Genomic DNA, 24,614 nt, shown 5'->3' on the forward strand with positions numbered 1-24,614 from the left:
CAGCCAAAACCTGTATGGAATTTTTTGCTCAATTCCGGCTTCAGCCAAAAAAACTTAAACCTGTATGGAATTTTTGCTCAATTCGGCTTCACCAAAACCTGTATGGAATTTTTGCTCAATTCGGCTTCAGCCAAAAACTTACCTTGTACGTATTTTTTGCTCAATTCGGCTGAAGCCAAAGAACTATCCTGTAAGGAATTTTTGCTATATTTGTTATATGGCTTCAGCCAAAAAACTTACCTGTAACCGCAGGTTTTAAAACTTTTTTGAATACACTTACTATGCTTAGTCTGATGCTTCATTTATAGGTTTGATTAAACTTTTTGGGATATATTCCAGATGAGTTTGAAATCATCTGCGATAAATGATTTTACCTTTCTTTTGGACTTTTTGGTATATTCCAGATGAGTTTGAAATTGAAAAGAACTTGCTTGTGGGATCTTCAGTTTGCTCTTTGCATTGAAGGACCATATTCCCTGTAAGGCTGAATTACGATACAAACCAAGACAATGCAATACGATGATCTGCTCTTGTTTGCTCCGAATAACACATTTGCTTACATAATCTGTAAGGATGAAATCTCGATAGCAATTGCAAACCAATAACCGAGAGATAACCAATAATATAGCAACTTAATTCCAGAAATATATTACATTTCATAGTCAAAGTTACATCCAAAAGTTTCAATCCTAATCAACAATTACAATTTCAGCTAGTAAGCAAATTTTTCACAAGCGATAACTAAATTAAACTTAGGATTATAACCAACATTTTTTTTATCTGCAAAAGTCATCTCTCATGATGATATACAACTCTTCAGCACAACCCGAGTTTGAATCGTTCAAAATCATTTACTTCATCACCCAACGGAAGAAGCTGCATCATCTTCTGAATCGGTTCCGAGAGCATCTATATAATTTTCTTCCTTTACTATGCGACTTCTGTGACTGTATACTGTACATTGCAAATTGCAATGACAATAAATTCGGTTACTTGGGTTTCTAATTGGCACCGTTGAAGAGCTTGAACTCATAGTTGCTGTCAAAAAAAAAAAACAAAACAAAACAAACAAAAACTGTTCAACTAAAAGATGAAATCAAATTTTTGAGACAAACAAAACAGATCTCAAATCAGTAAGAAATGGTTGCCGACCTTAAGAAACAGATCTCAAATCAGTGAGAAATGGTTGCCGACCTTAAGAAACAGATCTCAAATCAGTAAGAGATGATTGCCGACCTTAAGAAATGCTAAAATCTTTGAGAAATTTTGGAAAACTGAAATTGAAATAATCAACTCAAACAAAATGTTACCTTGCCGACCTTAAGAAATGCTAAAATCAGTAAGAAATGCTTAAAATCAGTAAGAAATGCTAAAATCAGGAAGAAATGCGTGCGAGAGGAAAACCTTACAACTTGCGATGCCAAGGGAAGCAGATGCGTTCGAGCTTAGAAGATGTATGCCAATGGAAGCAGAGGCGTGCGATTCGGATGCAATGGAGAAGAAATTACCTCTCCCGACTGGAGGAAAGCCAACGCGTGCGAAAGTGATGGAGCGGATCCAAAATCTTACCTTGTGCGACTGAAGGCAAGCGGAGGCGCAAGTAGGGGGGCTTTCTCTTCGCTTTTAGACGAAGATTGGGTTCGGGGAGAGGGGTTTGACGATCGGCTAACGGAGTGGTATAGCGAATGGTTAGAATGAGAAAGCGGTGGTATATAAGTAAATATTTGATTTTAGGTGTTGAATAGGTATTTTTATTAGTTTTAAGTGTTATGTGTGTAAAAATCCCAATTTTTAATTGGCTTATCCCGAAATTATTAATCCAGTTTCTTAAGAAATTAAAATTTCATACTCCGGTTTCTTTTTAAATTAGAACCGGATAATTAAGTTTTAAATTTGTTCCTTTTTAAATTATTTTATTAACATATTTTTAAAAATAATTTAAATTTAAACAGAGCTTTTTATAAAATGCTCAATCTTATTATATAAATAATAATAATAATTTATCAGCCGTTTTGACAATCTAAACCCCTCCGCAAATGTGTCATCTAGATCCTTCGAGATGCCCATGGAACCTTCACGCCCCTCCTTCTGGAGCCAATTGAAACTTCGAGCTCTTTCTCGACTCGCGTAGAACAGAACACCCCTACGACCCCCTCTTCCGCTGCTATTTATTCCTCCCACATCTCATCAGACTCATTCCTCTCAAGCAAAGAACTTTCAGAAATAAAAGAAAGATCAAAGTTACGATGGATGCGAGGATTTTCAGATTGGAGAACCCATTCTTCACGACGCTGCAGAATCTGGTTGATTTGCCCGACGAAATGGAGAAAGCCTTCAACTCCCCTTCGAAGACTTATGTTCGCGACACGCGGGCGATGGCTTCCACGCCGGCCGACGTCAAGGAGCTGACGTCGGCCTACGAATTTGTCCTCGATATGCCTGGGGTCAAATCTGGGGAGATCAAGGTTCAGGTCGAAGACGGCAACACGCTCACAGTTACAGGTGAGCGTCGCCGGGACGACGAAGACAAGGAAAGCGGCGGCAAGTACATTCGGATGGAACGCCGGGTTGGGAAATTTTTGCGCAAGTTCTCCCTACCCGATAATGCTAATATCGAAGCCATCTCGGCCGTTTGCCGCGACGGTGTTCTTACCGTCACCGTGCAGAAGCTCCCGCCTCCTGAGCCTAAGAAGCCCAAGACAATCGAGGTCAAGATTGCTTGAATCGATTACTACATCTGAAATTGAAATGCTTATCTAACTATCTTTGTTAAGTGTCTGTTGAGGTTTTGTGAGTATGGTTTGAGATCGTATCAACGTAATCTGTTTTCATTCCAACTGCATTTTGCGTTCTATCAACGTATAAGTTTTGCGATCTTTGTTAAGTGTCTGTTTGAGGTTTTGTGCGTATGGTTTGAGATCGTATCAATGTAATCTGTTCTCATTCCAACCTCATTTTGTCTCTCTATCAACGTATAAGTTTTATCCGTTTACAAGTGTAGCAAGCTTCGTTTAATTCCTCGGATGTGATCTGATTTTGGGGTTCTTAAAAGAGTGAAAACACGCATTACGGTTGAGTCCTGCAGATGCGGTGCCGTAGTTTGTGCTCCCCTTGGCATTCTTTCTCTGCTAACAGATGCACTTGTTGAATAGAAATGTAATCGGAGAAGCCATGATTTTATCATGGGAGCGTTGCTCCTGAGAAAACCTCGATTGGGTGAATTAGGGGTAACAGCTCCCTGTATTTTAGTGTTGATACAGTGCACGTGATTAGAGGTACATCAACAGAACAAATTTTTATAAAACCCTATCCAATAATTTGTATTACAGGTTCTCCCATGGCTCATCATCGCAGATGCGTCCTGCCATTGGTAGCCCAGGCAGTATAAATTTGCAATCTTATATATATTGGTGCAATTGATTGAAGTGGAAAGGAGTCATTTAAGAATAGAATCGGCCACTCATATCGATCTTAGTAGAATTTAATTTGAATATGAGAAAGTTCGTCTAATGACAATGCTTTCCTTACGCAGGATTGCTTCGTTCTCGTATATCAATAAATCTTTCAATCCACTGAATGTAGTTGAAGTTTCTTCAACCTCTAAAATAAGCTTTTCATTTCACCTTCAAGCTCCTTTCACTGACCTAAGCTTTAGCTTATAGGATAGTGGGATCAAAATTCGTGAAGTTCTTTATGTTGTACATAGCAGTTTATTTTTGTTAGAGATCACCTATCTGAAGTTCACGGACTATTTATTAGAGATGGAATCTCACAATTAGATGTACTGCAAAGCCCTATATGGGGTTTACGCCCACTTTGGGGATGTCGTACTTTTTGAATGCCATTAGTCATAGACTGATGGCCTTGAGGCTTATTATTCTTAATTTGTTATGATTGCAAACTTTTGAGCCGCATTTTATAATTTATTGTTGTCGCAACGTGGTTAAGTGCTGCACACTATGTAGTAAGGATTGCAATAATATAAGATATACGATGATTAGCAATGTAAATTGATTAGTACCCCCCAATACTCATCCATAAGATCATGGGCGTACCCATACTCACCGTTGGGTATGGGTGGGTACATGAGTGAGTGTGAGTATAGGTATCCAATGCAGGATTCTGATATACTGATTAAATTTATACTCTTTTTCCTTGGCACCTCGATCCTAAATTTTAGTTTTTTTTTTAGTTGTCATTGGAAGTCCTATCATCATTAGATTGTAGCAATAGCATTATTGAAAGTATGAGTGTTGTTGGTGTAGAACACCGTTGGCTTGGACAGTAAGAATGAGAAAGTAAATTGATGGGTACTTACAACACATACAAACTAAATATTATGATTCAATAAGTTTATAGAATTTAAAATTGATGAGTTTGTAATCTTGAAGGGTTTGATCACATGTTAGATATTCAAAAATATATTTCATATGTTAGTAGGTGTTAGATTTCGATCAAAAAACTTTTGATGATATGAAGTGTAAGTGCAACTTAATCTGACCTATAGTTTATGATCTGAAATAGTTAAGGAGCAAGTAGATTTTGATGGAAAAAATGAGTGAAAACACTTGTCAGGTCGAGAAGCAATTTGGGAAAAAGAAGTTAAGATGAGGCAGTTGTATCTTGATTTGTTCCTACTTATATATAAATATTGCGAACGATATTTTCTATAAGAGAAGGAGAATGTAATATTTGTTATTCCATGACCAACTAATTGAACTAGTTTGGATAATTGGATATCATCGCAGACGTTTCAATCGGTAAATAGCCCATAAAATAGTTTTCAAAGAAGATTAATAGCAGAGAAGAACTAGTGATTTCTATTTGGTCACAATCTATTTATTATTATTATTAATGGCTTATCCATTGAGTTGATTTATCCTAGTCACAATTGCTCGATGAATGCTTTGAAATGATAATCATATTTCCATCACCACCACATTTAACTAGTTATAATCATTACAATCTTATTAAACAAAACATTTGAAGTGGATGTAAAATGTTTTGTTAATAACTTACAAATGGGCAAAAGGAGGATTGAGGAAAGATACAATCTTAGTTTAGAGTTTTTGACAAATTCCTAAAAAGCTTTACATAGGCCTTCACTCTTTTTGAAAGAACTTCTTCATGCACCCTACTTTACATTCAAGAAGAACTCATACGTCAGAATTTGAGAGTTGTCATCCCCATCCTTTATTTTTTTGACAATTGATATAATTATTGATACGTCCTCAAAAAATTATCTTGATCGGGCACGAATTTCGATACAAAATCAAGTTGGAAACTTTCAAAATTAAAATTAGGATCATCCGAACTCTGATTTCAACAAACTTATAATCAAACTGTACGTCTCGAAAATACGAGCCCAAAGACACCAAAGTCCACTCAATCCGAGCCCAAATGGGTCCAAATCAAGGGTCCGAAGCGCTGTTGGATGGTTTGAACCACAATTTGGATTATCAAACAGTTTCCAAACATGACATGCTTATAGTCGAATCGAGCGACACGATGAGACGAATCCAACGAGCCCAAGATCACTGAATTTCGGCATCACTAAGACATTCAAATGTCCATCAAATGATCCATGATCAAGGGATTCAATATCGGCCATCCATCCAAGCACTCTATTTACCCTTAATCTCTCACCTATTTACGGTTCATGCCACATCAGAAATATATAAATAGACCCCTCATTCTCTTGAAAGGGGGACTAGAGCAAGAAGAGAAGAGAAGGAAGAGAAGGAAGAAGCTCCTCCTCGACCACCGCTTGAGTTCGTCGGACCACCGCCTGACGTCGTTGCTCCATCAGACCACCACTTGAGGCCCTTGCCTTCACCGGACCACCACTTGAGGCCTCACCTCCGTCGGACCTTCGTCGGACCTTTGCCTGACGTCATTGCTCCGCCGGACCACCACTTGAGGCCCTCGCCTTCGCCGGACACCACTTGAGGCCCTCACCTTCGTCGGGCCTACGCTTGACGTCGTTGCTCCGCCGGACCACCACTTGAGGCCCTCGCCTTCGCTAGACCACCACTTGAGGCCCTCACCTCTGCCAGACCTTCGCTTGACATCGTTGCTCCGCCGGACCACCACTTGAGACCTTTGCCTTTGCGAAACACCACTTGAGGCCCTTACCTCCGCTGGACCACCGTCGGACGTCGTTGCTCCACTAGACATCACTTGAGGCCCTCGCCTTCGCCGGACCACCACCTGAGTCTCGGACTTGTGCCTGATCGCCGCCTGAGGCCCGAAATTCTGTCGGACCACCACCTGTGGTCCGAACTTCTGCCGGACCACCACTTGAGGCCTCGTTCTCCACCATGCCATCACCTAAGGCCCGGACTTCTGCCGGACCACCACATGAGGCCCCGAGCTCCATCAGGACACCACCTGACGCCCAGAGTTCTACCCGACCACAATCTGATTCTCGGACATCTACCGGACCACCATCTAAGGCCCGGAATTCTACCTGACCACAACATGAGACTCAGACTTCTACCGGGCCACCACTTGATGCCGAGAGTTCTCCCATAGTACCACCCTTCTATTACGGTCTTTCGGACCCATATCTCCTCCCGACTATGGTCCTTCCGACCTCCATCACCATACAACGATCTTTCTGACCCCGGTCTCCTGCATACTACGGTCTTTTGGACCCCCTATCTCCTTCCAATTATGATCCTTTTGACCTCTATCATCAGACAACGGTCTTTCTGACCCCGGTCTTTTAGACCCCTATCTCATGCTGACTATGACCCTTCCAACCAAACAAACATGTCTATGTTGATTATTGTAACTCTCACCACGTAATGCGCTCTATAAGATGTACATTTGTAACATCAAGCTAAGGACTTTTCCATAAGAAGGGCCTCATTTGTAATCGACTACAAATATCAGTGGATTCATTCAAACTGGGCTAGACCCTGTGGTTTTTTCCCCTTTTTAGGGGTTTCCAAGTAAAAACTCTTGTATCTCTTATGAATGATACACTATCTCTTATCTGCTTGTATGTTGGATCTTCGTACAATGCTAAAACGTTAAACTATATATTTCTCTAGCGCCGCGAATACTCCAGGACGAAACAATTATGATGAAATTTGTAAGACCAACTGTCTCTTTGTTTTTCTTCTTTTTCTTAGATAACGTTCGTCATTGTTGTATTTTATTGTTGATATAGTAAATATTTAGTTTTATTTTAATGAGGGTAGATGTACGCCTTTGACTTAAATTATTATTGTTGCGTGTTAGAAGATTTGCTTCGATAGAGATTATATTTTACATCTTAGCAATGCACAAAAATTCAGCATGAACAGAGAAAAATGATAGGACAAAATATTTTTTTTTATGTTGAAAACCCGGAAAGGGAAAAATCATAGGGCCTGACCAAGTTGTAGAATTAGTTATGTAACAAGTAATATAAAAATCATACTTTCTTCACTATTGAACAAGAGGAAAATGTTAAGATTAACAATAATTGGATACAATCTTCACAATATTCTAGAAATGTTGATGATTTATAATGTGGATCGTCCGTGATGATGGTGGCTGATGATGGTGGTAATTGATAGTTTTTGGCAGTGAAGATGACTAAAAAATATAGGAGAGGTCTTTAATTCTTCTCATACTTTTCTCTTTTTCTTCTTTCTTTCTCGTGTGAAGAATGAGATGCATATTTATAATTTTTTGGAAGTGACATGCTGAGTAAATAGGGAGAAGATCAAGGGCATGTTGGGAGTGTTTCAATAGACTAGCAATATCAACTCCTTTAATCATATATAATTTATTGATCATTGGTGTCTTAATGGTGTCAAAATTTGATGATCTTATGCTCGTTGGATTCGTCTCACCGAGCCGCTCGATTCAACTATAGGCATGTCTCACTTCGCTGTCATTTTGTCATTCAATTAATATTTTGAAGCTTACAAATAGTCTTTGGTTGTTTAATTTGGACCTATTTTGAGTTACTCTGGTTGTAAATGATAGCTTTCTACCATAAAACTTTCTTAAAAAGTTTTGAGAAATGCATAAAAAAATAATAGCAAAATAAAATTATAAATTTTGTCCAAAAAGCAAATCAACTAAAAAATATGTCCCAAATATGCCCTAATTATAGGGGTGTCAATATTGGACCCCGACCCGAAAATCAGACCCGAACCTGACCCGACAAATTCGGGTTTGGGTCAACTCAAACCCGAACCATGTCGGGTTCGGGTTAGGGATTTCGACCCATTTGTAAAACTGGGTAGGGTTCGACAGAATTTGGTTGAAGAATCATGCGAATTGAGGGTGATGGCTAGCTTCTGGGTCTAGTCGGGTTGACCCAAACCCAAAGCGGGTTGGGTTTGGGTTTGAAAAAATTACCCGTTTGCAATAAACGGGTCAGGTTCGAGTTCAAAAAAATGACCCGTTTGCAAAAACGGGTCAGGCTCGGGTTGACCCGAATAGTGCTGGGTTAGTTCCATATTCGACTCAAACCGGACCTGTGACCCAAAATTGACACCCCTTCATAACTATTAGTCATGAGTAAATTTGATTATTTGAAGTTATGCTTAATTTCAAGCTATTAAATTAAATTATGTAGACTAACATTTTATATTGCAACAAAAATATAGCTTTGTGTCATAGACTCATAACGAAGAATATGAGGATATATTAATATTTAAAAGCATAATGTAATAAATAATCTTTGGAATTATTAAATAATAATTAAACTAATTTTTTTGTATTATATGAATATTTTGATGAAATTTCACTTTAAAATTAATAATTTATACATATTTTATAAATTGACTAAATAGCCTTTTGACTATACACCTATGGCCGCTACTCTTTTCTGGCTTTCATCTAGTTCTTTCCAGAAGCCAATAGAAGCTTCACGCCCTCTCTGGATTCTCTTAGAACAAATGCCCTGGCCCCGCATTCCGTCTGTATTTATACCCCCATCAGTTCAAATCCATCTCAAATCGAAGAATTTAAGGAAAAAGGGTGTGAGAAAGCTGAGCAAGAAGACGATGGATGCTAGGGTTTTCAGATTAGATAGCCCAATCTTCTCGTCGCTGCAGCACCTGGTAGAAGATCTGCCGGAAGAAATGGAGAAACCTTTCAACGCTCCGACTAAGAGGTATGTTCGCGAAGCGAGGGCGATGGCGTCGACTCCGGCCGACGTTAAGGAGCTGCCGTCGGCCTATGAATTCGTCCTCGATATGCCAGGGGTTAAATCTGGCGAGATCAAGGTTCAGATCGAGGACGGCAATGTGCTCACCATTACAGGTGAGCGTCGCCGGGACGAGGAGGACAAGGAAGGCGCAGGAAAGTACCTTAAGATGGAACGCCGGGTGGGTAAATTTATGCGCAAGTTTTCTCTTCCGGATAACTCCAATATCGAAAACATCTCCGCCGTTTACAGCGACGGTGTTCTGAAGGTTACCGTGCAGAAGCTGCCGCCACCTGAGCCTAAGAAGCCCAAGACTATTGAGGTTAAAGTTGCTTGAGTCGATATGCATATCTGAAATTGTTGGGTTTGTTTTAACCATCTTTGCAAAGTGGCTGTTGAGGTATCATCTGTATGGTCTGAGATTGGATTCTTGTAATCTGATTTCATCCCAATGGCATTTTATCGATGTATAGTTTCTATGAGTAATGAAATTTTGTGCGTTTGCAAGTATTGAAATGTTTTTCTTTTTTTAATTCTTGAGATATGTTCTGATTTTGGTTTTCTTGAAAAGATCGAATCCTGCAGAAGCAGTACCTTAATTTGTGCTATATATGGAGTCCTTTATCTACTAGCAGATCTAGTTGCCAAAGAGAAATTTTAATCTGAGAAAACTGAAGAAGGTTTTGTTCCCAAGTAAAATTTTCTTTCATCAATGGTCGATGATTTGATGGAGAAATGCTTCTGATAAAAAAAAAAAAAGAAGATGTCAAACAAAAAATGATAGGTTGTGAGATTTATGGTCGGTGGTGGCGATGCTCGGGATGCAGTGGTTGGGAAATGGCAATTAGATAATGATTTTTGGCAAAGGTGTTAGGTGATATTCATAAAGTTTAAAAATTTCTTAGATCTTTTTAGTTCTTAAAAATGTGCAAATTTTAAATAGGATTATTATTAAAAATTAAATTAGGGGAAGGAACATAATTAAATTTAAAAAGGATCTATTTTATGTTTTTAATTGAAATAAGAAAATACAAAGCAATTTTGTATTTTTCTTTAAAACGATATAATTATTTTTTTTTGCGTTCTCAACTTAAGGAGATCGAGAGAGAGAGAGAGAGAGAGAATAGGTATGTCATCAAAAAATTATCTTTGATCGGGCACAAATCTCGAAGCAAAATCAAGTTGGAAACCTCAGAAATTAAAATTGGGACCATCCAAACTCTGATTTCAATAAACTTATAGTCAAACTGAACGTCCCGAGAATACAAACTCTACGACACCAAATCCAATCCAATCCGAGCCCAAATGTGTCCAAATCAAGGGTTAGAAGCGCTGTTGAATGGTTTGAACCATAATTTGGATTAACAAACTGTTTCCAAACATAACGTGCTTATAGTCGAATCGAGCGGCTCGATGAGACGAATCCAATGAGCCCTAGATCACTGAATTCCGACATCACTAAGACATTCAAATGTCCATCAAACGGTCCATGATCAAGTGATTCAACATTGGCCGTCTATCCAACCACTCCCCATTTGCCCTTGATCTCTAACCTATTTATGGGCCATGTCAATCAAAAAAATCTATAAATAGTGCCCCTTTTCTCTTGAAAAGCGACCCAAGCCAAATGATTCAAGAGAGAGATCATCGATCACTCTTGCCTCCTTGCTCCTCCTCGACCATCGCTGAGTTCTGTCGGACCCCCGCCAGACGTTATTGCTCCGTCGGACCACTACTTGAGGCCCTGAGCTCCATCGGACCCCACTTCTGGCCCTAAGCTCCGTCGAACCACCACTTGAGGCCCTCACCTCCGTCGGACTACCACTTGAGGCCCTGAGCTCCGCCGCACCACCACTTTAGGCCCTCACTTCCTCCGGACCTCCACTTGAGGCCCTGAGCTCCGCCGAACCACCACATGAGGCCCAAACTTCTGCATGACTATCACTTGAGGCCCTTACCTCCGTTGGACCACCACTTGAGGATCTCAGCTCCACCGGGGACCACCACTTTAGGCCCTCACCTTCTCCAGACCTCCACTTGAAGCCCTGAGTTCCACCGGACCACCACCTGAGGCTCAAACTTCTGCCTGACCATCACTTGAGGCCTTGAGCTCCGTCGTACCATCAGTTGAGTCCTTGAGCTCCACTGGACAATCACCTGAGACCCAAATTTCTACTAGACCTCCTCCTAAGACCCGGAGTTCATCCAGACCACCACCTAAGGCTCGAAGTTATACCAGACGACCACCACCTAAGGTACAGAGTTCTACTAGACTGCCACTTGACACCCACAGTAAACCCAGAGTTCTTGCAGACCATCACTTGACGTCCAGAGTTCCACCGGACCACCATCTAATGCCAGACTTACGTCAGACCACCGCCCGACGATTCTGCCAAACTAATGCCAGCTACCAACTGATGACCGAATTTTCAAGTAGCACTGGACTTCTACCAATCCACCAAGTGACATTGTAATTTCATCCCAGATTGTTACTATATTTCAACCAAATGATTGACATTTGTAATCTGATTGCCCTCAGGGATGAGTCAGCCCATTGTAATATACCCAAACACTAGTAGAATCATTTCAGACTGGGCTACGCCCCGTGATTTTTCCCCTTTCCAGGGTTTCCACGTAAAAACATCTTGTGTTCTCTATGTACGAGCTGGATATTCGTACAACGCCAAGACTCAGAATTTTAACTCTATCGTCGTGTATATTCTAGTCCACAACAAACCTAAATACTTTAATATTGAATTTTAATTAAAATATTTATAATTTATTATATTAATATATAAAATTTTATTAGTTACATATTTAAATATTATATTAAATTTATAATACCTTAGATATTATAATTTAAAATTTACCTTTCTCTCTACGACTCTCTTTCTATCCCGTCTCCCTCTATACTTTTTCTTTGCTCCCAACTCTATTTATTTCTGCCTCTCCATCTCTACAAATTGAAAATGTAAAAACAAATTCATTTTTAATGGAAAATGCAAAATTGTTTTGCATTTTCTTATCTTAACCAAAAACCCAAAACTGATCCTTTTTTAAAAATTTTTTAATCTTGTTCCTACTTTTAATTTTAATCTTTGAAAATGATCCTTTTTAAAATTTTCCCCCTTCAAATTAAGTAGAGATTATGTTCGTATAGAGATCATATGTTAATTTATAATATATAGCTAATCATATTTAAATAAATTTAATTAAAATTTTATTATAATATTATAATTCATTTCTTAACATTAATATTTAGAAGTTATTTGATTAGCTAAAAAAGAAATGCAAAATAAAAGAAATATTTTAGCATTATTCAGATGAGTGTAAAACAAAATGCATAAGATTAGTTCAATTTTAAAATGAGTGCAATGTAAAGTGCAAAGAGGACAGTGGTGGATGAATGGCATTTGTGGTCGTTGGCAACCGACAGAGGTGGCTGTTGGTGGTGATAGGTGGTAGTTGGGTTGGCTTGTTGTAGATGACATTGGCTATGATTGGTGGCATCAGCGGCTGACAGTGTTAGACAAGAGTGCGTGGCAGCTGGCAGGGGATAGGAGGTGGTGATGGCCAATGGTGGTGGTTAGTTGTAATAATCCAAAATTATAAAAAAAAAGTAAATTTAAAATGTTAAATACTTGAAAATTTATGTTTTAAACTTATTTGCACGGAGAAAAGATATGCATGCGTTTTGGAATGAGTTTGAGGAGTTTGGAGTATTTTTTAACAAAAAATTTGAAATTTTATTATTTGAGAGCCTAGGTGTTGGGTGCCTGAGTTTACCGTGCATATGAGTTTTACTATTTTTTACTAATTCAATAATTATTATAATTCGTTGATGATATGCATATTATTTTTTTTTTACTTTGCTTTCAATTCAATTATAGGGTTTTAGTAACTTGCTAGACTATTTAGCTCATATATGAGATTTAAATGATTTCAGGCCATGACAAAAGATTAGGAGTGTGAAATTAATCATTATTCTCCAGGTTTACTATTATTTTATTTATTTTCTCTTGTAGTTATTCTTTTACACTTAAAATTGGATGACGTGTTATAATTATGTAATTTTTGAGTATTATGATTTTGGGAGCAATGATAATATAGATATATATTGATGCTTTAAATTTTAGAAAGATTTCCACTAATAATCATTAATTAAAGAAAATATATAGCTTTGAATTTATTATTAAAAGATAAAAGAAAGAATTCTTTTAAATTAGATTCTTGGGTGTAACAAATTGCACTTTAAAAATAAATTAAATTTATTATTTAATTCATTTGAGCACCACAACCAGTCGAACAGAAGAGAGGAGTGGGTTTGGCAGGGAGGAAAAAAGATTTTTGAGTTGCTTTGGGTCATCTTTAGCTGTCGGCTTAGTTGAAAAAATTGTTTGGATCGATGTAGGTCACACTATACCTATCTCAATTTTAAGAAATATATTTTTTTTTTTCAAATTTTTTGATTGAATTTTTATTTTTATTTATTACCAAAAAAAGAGGATAACTTTGCTCTTGTGGAACTTTCACCGCGTAGTTTTTTATATATTAGAATACTGATTGTTCTGGATATTTTTATTATAATATTTTTAAATTGTACCTGGTAGAATAAAAGTTATTATATTTTGTATGATTTGCACTAAATAAATAGTTGGTATTTTTATTCAAGCATACTATTAATACAAGTATTGTGGATAAATATGTATATGTAGTTGAGTAATAAATGGTCGTTTTGTTTTGATTTGGTTCAGTTTTAGGGTTGGTTATTTCTTAAGTTTATGTTATCCTTGTAGTCTCATTCCTTTATAAGTAGAGAGGCTGTAATAAAACTAACTAAAGGCCAAACAATACAATTAGTTTCGATTTGTTCTTTCTTCACTCTCTCTTTCTCTCATCAAAGAAGTTCAAGAGGAACTTCAACTTCCTCCCAAGATCCAACAAGTGGTATCATAGCTAGGTGAAGGAAAATAAAGGTTCCCAACAGGGATAATAGAAGTCTTCGATGTACCTTTGGATGTCTTACCAGAGGAGTAGCTTGAGAAGGCACTTGGATAATAAAGGAAATCCCAAGTCTTTGAGGTACCGGTGGAGGACGAGGAAGCAAACCTAAGGTCCCAAGTACTTGATTCTCTAGCATACTATGAGGAATCCAATAGGGAAGAAAAGGCGAAGGACCGAGGGAGAAGGATGGGCCTATGACAATCCATGGGCCTTCAACATGGATTCTAGAAGGCATGCGATGAGGGCATTACAAGAATAGGTAGGGGAGAGTGTCACGCCCAAATATTGGACTTAGATGTTTGGCCAAATCCCTTGGGCATGACTTGCCGAATGAAGGCCAAAAAGTCCTCTAGAACTATTTCTAAATGGGGTCACATGACATTGGAAGGTTTTGGAAGGATATGGAAGGTTCTAGAAGATTCTAAAAGGCTTTAAAGACTTTATATTGTTCTGGAGGATTCTAGAAGGTTTTGAAATGGCTTAGAATTTTTTAAAAGATTCTATAATACTCTAGAATATTCTAGAATTATTTAGATAAATAGAGATTCATGGAGAATAATCTAGGATACTCTAGAACTCTCCAGTATATTGTAATATAAGTGTATAGTATGGAATGATGTGCAATGTTCTAGAGAACTCCACACTCATGTACAATGGAGAAAAATCTAGAAGGTTCTTAGGCATGGGATAAGAGCTATAAATAAGACTACCCCCATTCATTTGTAATCAACTTCCCACATCTCCTACTCCTCCCAACTCCCTTGAACCCCTTTTGTAAAATTCCCTTATAATAGTGAAAATTTCCCAATTACTTTCTCTTTAGCATTCTTTGCTCTTTAGCTAAGCATTGTGTGAGTTTAAGGCTGACTTAATACAATGAAGGAGTATTAAGGACGCATGAGAGACTCAAGGAAGTTCTATCTATGATAAGTGGTATTAGAGCAAGTTCAATCCCAAGGCAATTCATAAGGCCAAGAGGAGGCAAGTTTGGAATGGCAAGAATGGAATCTTTCTGCAGAAGCCAAGGAATGGATGAGTGGAGTGATCCAACATCCAAGCCATGGGGAAAGTCCAAAGAGCTGATCTCTAATTTTGATTCATGATTATCTCGATTGATAGAGGCTACAAATGGCATATGAGCCCAAATGGATGACACATTACATGTAAAGAGGGGAGTAATTGAGTGGAAAGAGGTTCCACCATCTAGGATGCGAGAAGAGACATGGTGTCTCGATAACAAAAGATCCTTGATGGGTCAAGCAATGGTGCATGCATAGCTCAAGAGGGAGCTCAACATGATGCTAACTCAAGTTGGGGACCTACATGAGGATTATAGGCATGCCTTGGTAGAGACTACGACCACAAACCATAATTGCTCTAGGAAATAACACTATGTGTCAGGGTTAGAGCAATAAGAGAGAAAAATAGGATAAGGCAAGGATGAGGTTTGCCAGGACATCATAGGGGAAATGGATTTTGGGATGAGCAAGACAAGGGTTGCCAATGAGCGGACAAGCATTCAAAATTTCTGTTTTGCTTGTGGATGACCTCATTGGACAAGACATTGTCCTAAGATTGCCTCAATACTCCTAGCTAAATTTCAAGGGCTGATGAATGGCGAGGGCGGTGGTTAAGTGGAGGCCACGTAGGTGCTATGGGAGTAAGGACAAGAAAAAGTTAACTGTAAGGGTAAAGAGTTTCCAATCTTGGAAGATATACCAAGGGATATCAAAGGCCATCTAACTCTTGGGCGTGAGTTAGAGGCTCATGTTGAAGGCTTTCTAATAGGGACAACAAAAGTCTTTGATGTACCTTCAGATGTATTGCTAGAGGAGTAGCCTAAAGAGGCACCAAGACAACAAGGGATATATAAAGTCCTTGTGGCACCAGTAGAGGATGAGGAAGCCAACCCAAAGTCCCAAGTACTTGATGCTTCAGCAAACGATGAGGAATCTAACATGAAAGATAAGATGAAGGACCGAGTGAGCAGGATGGTCTTGTGGCAATCCATGGACCTTCAACATGGATTCTAAAAGCCTCACGATTGGGGCATCGTGAGAATAGGTGGAGGAGAGTGTCACACCCAAATATTGGACTTAGGGGTTTTGCCAAACCCCTTATGTACGGAATGTAGAATGAAGGATAAAAAGTCCTTCAAAACCATTCCTAAATAAGGTCACATGACAATGAAAATTTTTGAAAGGATATGAAAGGTTCTAGAAGATTTTATAAGGTTCTAGAATGTTCAGGATGATTCTAAAAGATTTTGGAAGGTTCTAGAAAACTTAGAGTTTCCTAGAAGATTTTAGAGTACTCTATAATATTTTAGAATTGTTTGGATACTTAGAGAATATTCTAGAATACTCTAAAACTATCTAGAATATTATAATATAAGTGTATTGTAAGGAATCATGTAGAAAGTTCTAGATAAATCCACACTCTTACATAATGGATGAAAATCTTGAAGGTTCTTAGGCATGGGATAAGGGTTATAAATAGGACCCTCCCCCTTTCATTTATAATGAACTGCCCACATCTCCCACACCTCTGATGAGCTTTTCTTTAAATATTATAATTTGGTATTATCTTGTATGAATTCACTGATTGAGAGTTATAATGAGTTATTACAGTGCCAGCGGGCAAAGAGTGTCGAATCTTTTTACTGAGCAAACGATTACTAACTATTGATTTACTATTATTGATACTAATTAGAAGATATAGTGAGCATATAATATATTGCATACACTGAGCATGTGATTAATATATTGAACTAGTTTAAATATAGAATGGTTGGATATATTATATACTTTTGCATACAATTTTATTGTATTGATGTAATTTTGATAGTTTTATCAGGATTTTAGTTCTACTAATTTATACCAATTAATTTAATTTTCTAACTAATTGAATAATACTACTGTGACATGATTAGTCACTATATCATTGAATTGATGCCTATATTAGTTTATAAGATTACTTGTTACTTTACTATTCTTTGCACTGTACTATTTTATTACTTTATAGAATTTATTGCCTTTTACTGTGAGCTTTACTATTTCTATACTGATTTCTGATCATATGATTGTTACTATTACGAATTGATTGATGACATTTATATTCCTTCTTTATCACGCTTTGAATTCACTTATAAGATTTTAATGACTTGTTGGGTTGTTTAGCTCATTATATGAGATTTAAATGATTTCAACTCAAGAAAGATGTTCATGAGTGTGAGATTGATCATAATTTCTCATCTTCAATTCTTTTTTATTTTGGCAATTTTTTTTGTATTAAGAAATAGAAGGATATATTATGATTGTATGATTTCTATATATATATAGTAAATGAATATAAATGTATATAGATATTTTGATCAATATAATTTGCTTGTGTTGATATATGATTTTATTACTAATAAATAAAATTAGATAGATCTCTTTGTTGCCTAATAATAAATAAAAGAAAGAATTCTTCCAAATTAAATTTTCGGGTGTTACACCAGCGATGACGATCGTGGTCGATGGTGATTGGGGGTGGTGGGCTGTGGTCGATGATGATAGATAATGGTTGGCTGCAATGGGTGCTGGGTGTCAGAGATTGACACGTGGTGGCGACGGGCGATATCATTGGCATTAAATTTTTGGTCGATTTGGAACTCGCCCAAATATAAGGAATTCTAAATATATCAAAAATGAACTAGATGATGAATTTTAAATTAACATAGATTTTACATTTATTTTACTTCTAATCAAATACTAATATTTTTAAAACCCCTGCATTTGAAATTCTTTACACTTCTTCTACTTCAAACCAAACAATCCATAAATGTCTTAATGATATTTGGATTTATGTCATTGATATTATAAATCTTAATTATAAGCATGCAAAAATTGAAAGGTTATTTAATTATTTAATTAAATTTTATGAAGTTTTTTTATTGTATTCCTTGTTTTTGATTAGAGTTTTTACGAGGAATGTTCATAAAGAAAAAATGCAATGAGCTTGACCCAATTGAAATAAGTCTATTTGTGGGCATGTTATATATAATAAATTAATGGAGGAAGTTGAAAAAATATTGTGATATAAGATTTATCTTTGAATAATCATTTGCTCCATATTTTATCGTACTCTTTGAGGGGTGACCAAAGATTATGAAACACAACATAAATTTTAATAAGAGTCAAAATTTATTTTACAAACAAAGGTGAGCATTGGTATTGGTAATAAAGTCAGTGGAGGTGTAGCTAGACAATCATGATTAAGTGGGTTACAGGTCAGTGGATTGTGGCTTAAGAAAAATAATCTTATGATGATGCATGGGTGTCAAAATTGATCAATATGACTTATTTGGGTCTAATCTGAAATTGACCTGATTTGAATCATGCCAATTTGAATCTAACTCATTTAACAAATGGGTCAAAAACATAGAACTAAACATGACCCGTTTGCATCTTGAATCTAACATCATAACTCATTTTAATTAAAAGATATTTTTATTAACTTGTTAATCATATATTTTAGGTTAATTGATAAAAAATAAGAAGATTATTTCAACAAATAAAAAAAAATATTAAAGGGATAATTTTTGGGTTAAAATGGGGTTGGCAGGCAGGCCAAAATACGACCAGTTTAATAAACGGGTTGGGATACATGATTTGAACCTAATAAGTTTATTAAACACGTCAATACGATCCCAACATTTTAAGGTCGAGTTAGCGGGTTGGGTCATTTATTGACACCCTTACGATGGTGCTCGGAAGATTGTAGTTGGGTGATAATGATTAGAGGATTATATCCAGGTGTTGGAAATTGAAGGATTATAGTCGAGCAATAGTAGTCGAATGATCGTAGTTAAATAATGATTATCGAAGGATCATAAAATGGCATGTCACTCCCTAGAATTTAGTAGAAGAATTAAATCATAAACATAATATATATTAAAGTCAGCTAAATAATTCAAAATAATTAAAATAACATACAAGATCATTTAATTTTTATTCTAAAAGAATTGTACGCATATAATCCAGTCCAAATTTATTTTATACATTAAAATCGAATAACTGGATTATAATATTATATAAATACCTCATAGTGGAGATAAAACTTGACTATCTTAATCTTATCGTACTCTATTTAACTAGACTTTTCTCTTTTTTTTTTTTTTTTTTTTTCATAAATAACAGAGTTGCTTCTTGTGGTTAGTAGGCCATCTCAACTTCTATTATAGACAACACTCATATTTGCAAGGTACAAATAAGATTTTTACATATTCATTATAAATAAATAAATAATATTTTTTCCTGTAGGAAATATAAATAAAATTGAACTCGAATATTTGTACTTTTACTTACACTCTCACACACACACGCGCACACACACACACACAAATATATACATAAAAAAATTATCTTGACCGGGCATGAATCTCGATGCAAAATCAAGTTGGAGACTTACAAAATTAAAATTTGGACCTTCCGAACTCCAATTTCAGCAAACTTATAGTCGAACTGAGTGTCTCGAGAATACGAACCCAACGACACCAAATCCAACCCAATCCAAGCCCAACCGGGTCCAAATCAAGGGATATAAGTGCTATTGGAAGGTTCGAACCACAATTTGGATTACCAAATGGTTTTCAAACATAATGTGCTTATAGTCAAATCGAGTGGCTCGACGAGACAAATTCGATGAGCCCAACATCACCAAAATCCAACATTATTAAGACATTCAAATGTCCATCAAACAGTCCATGATCAAGGGATTCAACATCGGTCATCCATCCAACCACTCCCCATTTACCCTTGATCTCTTACCTATTTACAGGGCATGTCACTCCATAAATCTATAAATAGTCCTCTCATTTCTCTTGAAAGGGGGATTGAAGCAAGAAGAGAAGAAAGAAAAGAAGGAAGAGAATGAAGAAGCTCATCCACGACCACCGCCTGAGTTCACCGGACCACCACTTGAGGCCCTCGCCTTCGTCGGTGTTGACCTCGATTTTGCCTAGACCCGGGCCTGAAGAGTTGACTTGGTCAAATTGACCAAGTCAGACCCCAAGACCCCCTCCCACGGGTTCAGTGAGTCGATTTGAGTCTGTTGAACCCATACCCAGGCCATGGGTCAACCTGGTTGACCAAGTCAACCTAGGTTGACCTATTTGGTCCTTTTGAGTCCTAATTCCAATTCTAATTAATTTCAACCCTTGCACGGCTCAAACCCCTCACTCCATTGACTCAATTGACTGGTTTGACCAAGTCAAATTTTGACTTGGTCAAATCTAGCCATTAATAGGCTAGATTAACCTATTTGGAGCCCATTCAATGGTATTTAATGCCCTAATTGATTTCTAATGGATTTAAAATTTAAACCACGGCCTCCTAAGCCTGGTTTCCCTCATAATGACCCTCTGATTAAATCTAAGCCGTCAATAATAGGGCTAGGAGGTTTAAATAGGAGGATTTTAGTCTAATTGAGGACTTTTGACTCTTGCTTAATCTCGAGAGCTCCTCAGCCCCTGAGATTCGGTGAGAGTGCTTTCACAACCCTTCCCCACCTTCCCCGACCAAATCCCGACCACCTCGAGCCGCCGCCGGCGTAATCTCCGGCCACCCGAGGAGATCTACGTTCTAAGACGTTTCGAGACCGATCCAGGACGTTTCGAGACGAGGTTTCTTCTACAAACAGGAGCGTGGACAGTCTACAAGTGCCAATGGTTAGTCGTATGCGCGATCCAATCTGCCCTCCCATCGACCCGTTCGTGTCGAGCGTAGAGGCCTAGGATCGTTTTGTCCTACGGGATAGTGCGGCCGTACCCTCTGCATTCGAACCCCCGCGAGCGGTGCTCTTTCGGAGGTCCACAGTCGGACCACCACCTGGGAGCAAAATAGTCTTTACACATGCCACTCCAGAAAAACTATAAATAGAGCCCTCATTCTCCTTAAGAAGGAGGCCAAGCAAGAAGAAGAAGAGAAGAAGAAGAGAATGGGAAGGAGAATCTGCTCCTCCTCGACCACCGTCGGAGTTCTTCCCGCCGCCCGAACACGCCGGAATTCTGCCGGATATTCTGGAGAATGCCAGAATTCTACCCAACTTCCACGGGATGCGGAAATTCTTCTCAATTAAAGACAGAGTTCCCTCCTGACGCCGAAACTCCGCCCAAGTGATGCCGGAATTCTCCTCGTCTACCAACAGACGTCGGACTTCTACCCGACACCTGACCTTCACTCTTCGCCAAGTTTCTACCCGACGCCGGACTTCTATCGGTTATCGGACTTTCGATGGACGTATATTCGAAGATGGATTTTTTTCCTTTGTTGGTCTTCTACCTGACGCCGTCCTTCTGACCTTCATCGTCAGACACAGTCCTTCCAGCCTCCGTCGCAAGGCAACTTTCCTTCTGACCTCCGTCGCCAGCCGACTACGGTCCTCCTAAATTATGTCGCCCGCCGACTGCTGTCCTTCTAACTTACGTCGCCCACCGACTACAGTCTTTCTGACCTCCATCGCCCACCGACTACGGTCCATTTGACTTATGTCACCCAGCGACTACGGTTCTCCTGACTTATGTCGCCCGCCGACTACAGTCTTTCCGACCTCTGTCGCCCACCGACTACGGTCCTACTGACTTACGCCGCCCGCCAACTACAGTCTTTCCGACCTCTATCGCCCACCGACTACGCTCCTCCTGACATACGTTGCCCGCCGACTACAGTCCTTCCGACCTCCGTCGCCAACCGACTACGGTCCTCCTGACTTACATCGCCCACCGACTATAAGCCTTCCGACCTCCGTCGCCCGCCGACTACGGTTCTCCCGACCAAACGAACATTTCAATAGTGATTTTTTGTATTCATATCATGTAATGTACTCTATAAATTGTACATTAAGCTAAGGCCTTCTCCCAAGGAAGGGCCTCATTTGTAATCGACTGCAATACAAGTGGATTCATTCAAACTGGGCTAGGCCTCGTGGTTTTTCCCCCTTTTCAGGGGTTTTCACGTAAACATATTGGTGTCTCATGAGAATGCTACACACTCTCTCTTATCTGATTGCGTGTCGAATTTTTGTTCAATGCCAAGATGTTAATTTTATATTTCTCAACCGCCGCGAATACTCCTGGTCGCAACAGTGTTGTTCAATAACATTAACCAATATGAAAAAAGTTGAGAGAAATTCATCAATAATATTTGTTCTATTTGAAGTTATTTATTAGAGAGTCCCTTAAAAGAAAAATTATTATGTCCGGAATACATACCCCAATGAAAATGCGACACGCTTGATACCAAACTTATATTGAGCGGTACTCGGTACCGCTCGATACCTGAGCGTAAATCAGACAGTTCTCCTGTCCGGTGTCCGCACAGAATAATCTCTCCCCTTATTGACATTAACATTTATGAAAGAGATTGGAAAAAATTAACTAAGAATATTTGATCTATCTGAGTTTATTTATCAGTGTGTTATTCGATGAAATTAACTTGTGTGAAAGAGTTAAGAGAAATGTCCCAAAGATATCTGATCTATCCAATATTATTTGCTGGAGTTTTGCTCGATGATGTTAATCTATATTTAAGGGGTCAACTTAAATCCACCTATAATTGATTGTATCTTGTTTGGGAGGGAAAAATCTGTCTTAGATGCATTAAAAATATTAGATGGAAGAATTTACATGTAATGATCCCCAAGATATGACATTATTTGTTCTATGTTGATGAAATGATAGATCGTAAAGGGATTTTATAATGTATTCTATTGGTTAGCTCATATTTATTTTGTTGATCATATATAAATCATTCTTTTAGTATTTAATTTCTTTAATAATGTCAGTATTAAGCGATGTTGGACTATTTTAGATTTGTTTCATTGAAATATTCGATTTGACTATAAACATTTACGATTTGGATATCATTTGATCATCTTACTAATGTGAATCAATTTTAATTATACTTAAAATGTCCGACTAGACTCATTCGAACACAGATTGGGCCACCTTTAGTTTCATTAGGTTTGTACCATAAAGAAACGGTTCGAATATAAGTTTGTTAATTTAATTTTAAAAATTATAACATTTTAATTGATGATTAAATTTTCTAAAAATCAAGTAATTATTTGAGTACAGCTAAAATTTAATTAAGTATAATGGATTAAAATTATTTATATTAGTTTTTCAATTTATACTATTATATTATATTACATATTATATCTTCTTATATTGTAATGAAAATTCTACTGTATATAATGAATAAGAAATGCAAAGATATTATTAATTTTTTTAATTTTAATTTAATCAAAATTATTTTTAATTATTAAATAATAGTTAGTTTAATCATTTCATATATTAAATAAAATTTCATCGAAATTTTATTTTAAAAATAATAATTATATAAATAGTTTTTTACTATATACGGCTCCGCGCTCCTTGCGTCTTCTTCAAGAAGCCAATAGAAGCTTCTAGCATTATCTCGATTTTTCTTTGAACAAAATGCCCAGCCCCGTCATCCGCCCCTATATATTCCTCCCTTGATCCCTAACACTTAACACATTTTCAAATCTCAAGAAAAAGTTGAGCAAGAACAAGAAGACAATGGATGGTCAGTTTTTCGGAATGCGGAGCCAAATTTTCCCGTCGCTGCCGATCGTGCCAGAAGACGTGCCGGGAGAACGGGAGAAACTGGCGAAGATCTGTCTTCGCGAGATGAGGGAGAGTGTGCCGACGCTGGCAAACGTCAAGGAGATGCCGTCGGCCTACGAATTCGTAGTCGATATGCCTGGGGTCAAATCTGGAGACATCAAGGTTCAGGTCGAGGACGGCAAAAAGCTAACCATTGTAGGTGAGCGTCGCCGGGACGAGGATGACAAGGAAGGCGGCAAGTACCATTGCTCAGAGCGCAGGATGGGGAAATTTATGCGCAAGTTCTCTCTTCCCGACAACGCCAATCTCGAAAACATCACAGCCGTTTACCGCCACGGTATTCTAACTGCTACAGTGCAGAAGCTACCGGAGGCTGAATCTAAGTATCCGAAGACAATCGAGATTAAGATTGATTGAATCGATCAGTACATCTGAAATTTCAGGGTTTGTTTAACTACGTTCTCGAAGTGTTGGTTGATGTTTTGTGTTTTTGGTCTGAATTTGAATCGTCCTTATCTGCTTTCAATTCAAATTGTTCTATGCTTTCTTTAAAGGATTTTTTGTGCGTTTAATAATTTGGTTTAATTCCTATGATCTCTTCGTGTTGCTGAGCTAATTTTAACAATATTAAAATCAAGTAATAATCAAAGTCACGTTGGTAACATTCTTCAATTTGGAGGGCTATAAGCCTTCCTTCATTGTTTCTGTTGTGCGCTAAAATCTTGCCATTCTTTTTTGTGGATTAGATTGTTGCAGATTTAATTTTAGGAGCTGTTATATCAAGAATTTGACGTAAATTTGTCTACAAATTTCACGGTAAGATAA

The 24,614-nt window shown here is 37.8% G+C and overlaps 3 protein-coding genes and 1 long non-coding RNA gene across 4 annotated transcripts; 3 read left to right on the plus strand and 1 right to left on the minus strand.

Moving 5' to 3' along the window:
• Positions 1 to 906: 906 nt before the first annotated feature.
• LOC114578605 lies at positions 907 to 1,787 on the minus strand. The gene is made up of 3 exons (XR_003699603.1): positions 1,320 to 1,787; positions 1,153 to 1,236; positions 907 to 1,038 (listed from the first exon to the last, which is right to left on the minus strand). It is a non-coding gene; the product is annotated as an uncharacterized LOC114578605 (long non-coding RNA).
• Positions 1,788 to 2,184: 397 nt separating this feature from the next.
• On the plus strand, positions 2,185 to 3,013 carry LOC110115375 (17.1 kDa class II heat shock protein). Its single transcript, XM_020848592.2, has one exon. The coding sequence runs from the start codon at positions 2,247 to 2,249 to the stop codon at positions 2,721 to 2,723; it is 477 nt and encodes a 158-aa protein (XP_020704251.1). The 5' UTR covers positions 2,185 to 2,246; the 3' UTR covers positions 2,724 to 3,013.
• A 5,872-nt stretch (positions 3,014 to 8,885) lies between these two features.
• On the plus strand, positions 8,886 to 9,670 carry LOC110115382 (17.1 kDa class II heat shock protein). The gene has a single exon (XM_020848598.2). The coding sequence runs from the start codon at positions 8,904 to 8,906 to the stop codon at positions 9,489 to 9,491; it is 588 nt and encodes a 195-aa protein (XP_020704257.2). The 5' UTR covers positions 8,886 to 8,903; the 3' UTR covers positions 9,492 to 9,670.
• A 14,031-nt stretch (positions 9,671 to 23,701) lies between these two features.
• Positions 23,702 to 24,398, plus strand: LOC110115383 (17.3 kDa class II heat shock protein-like). Its single transcript, XM_020848599.2, has one exon. The coding sequence runs from the start codon at positions 23,742 to 23,744 to the stop codon at positions 24,204 to 24,206; it is 465 nt and encodes a 154-aa protein (XP_020704258.1). The 5' UTR covers positions 23,702 to 23,741; the 3' UTR covers positions 24,207 to 24,398.
• The last annotated feature ends 216 nt before the right edge of the window (positions 24,399 to 24,614 follow it).

This window comes from Dendrobium catenatum, unplaced genomic scaffold (assembly GCF_001605985.2).
Source record: "Dendrobium catenatum unplaced genomic scaffold, ASM160598v2 original_scaffold_89960, whole genome shotgun sequence".
In the NCBI taxonomy this organism is placed as follows: Eukaryota; Viridiplantae; Streptophyta; class Magnoliopsida; order Asparagales; family Orchidaceae; genus Dendrobium; species Dendrobium catenatum.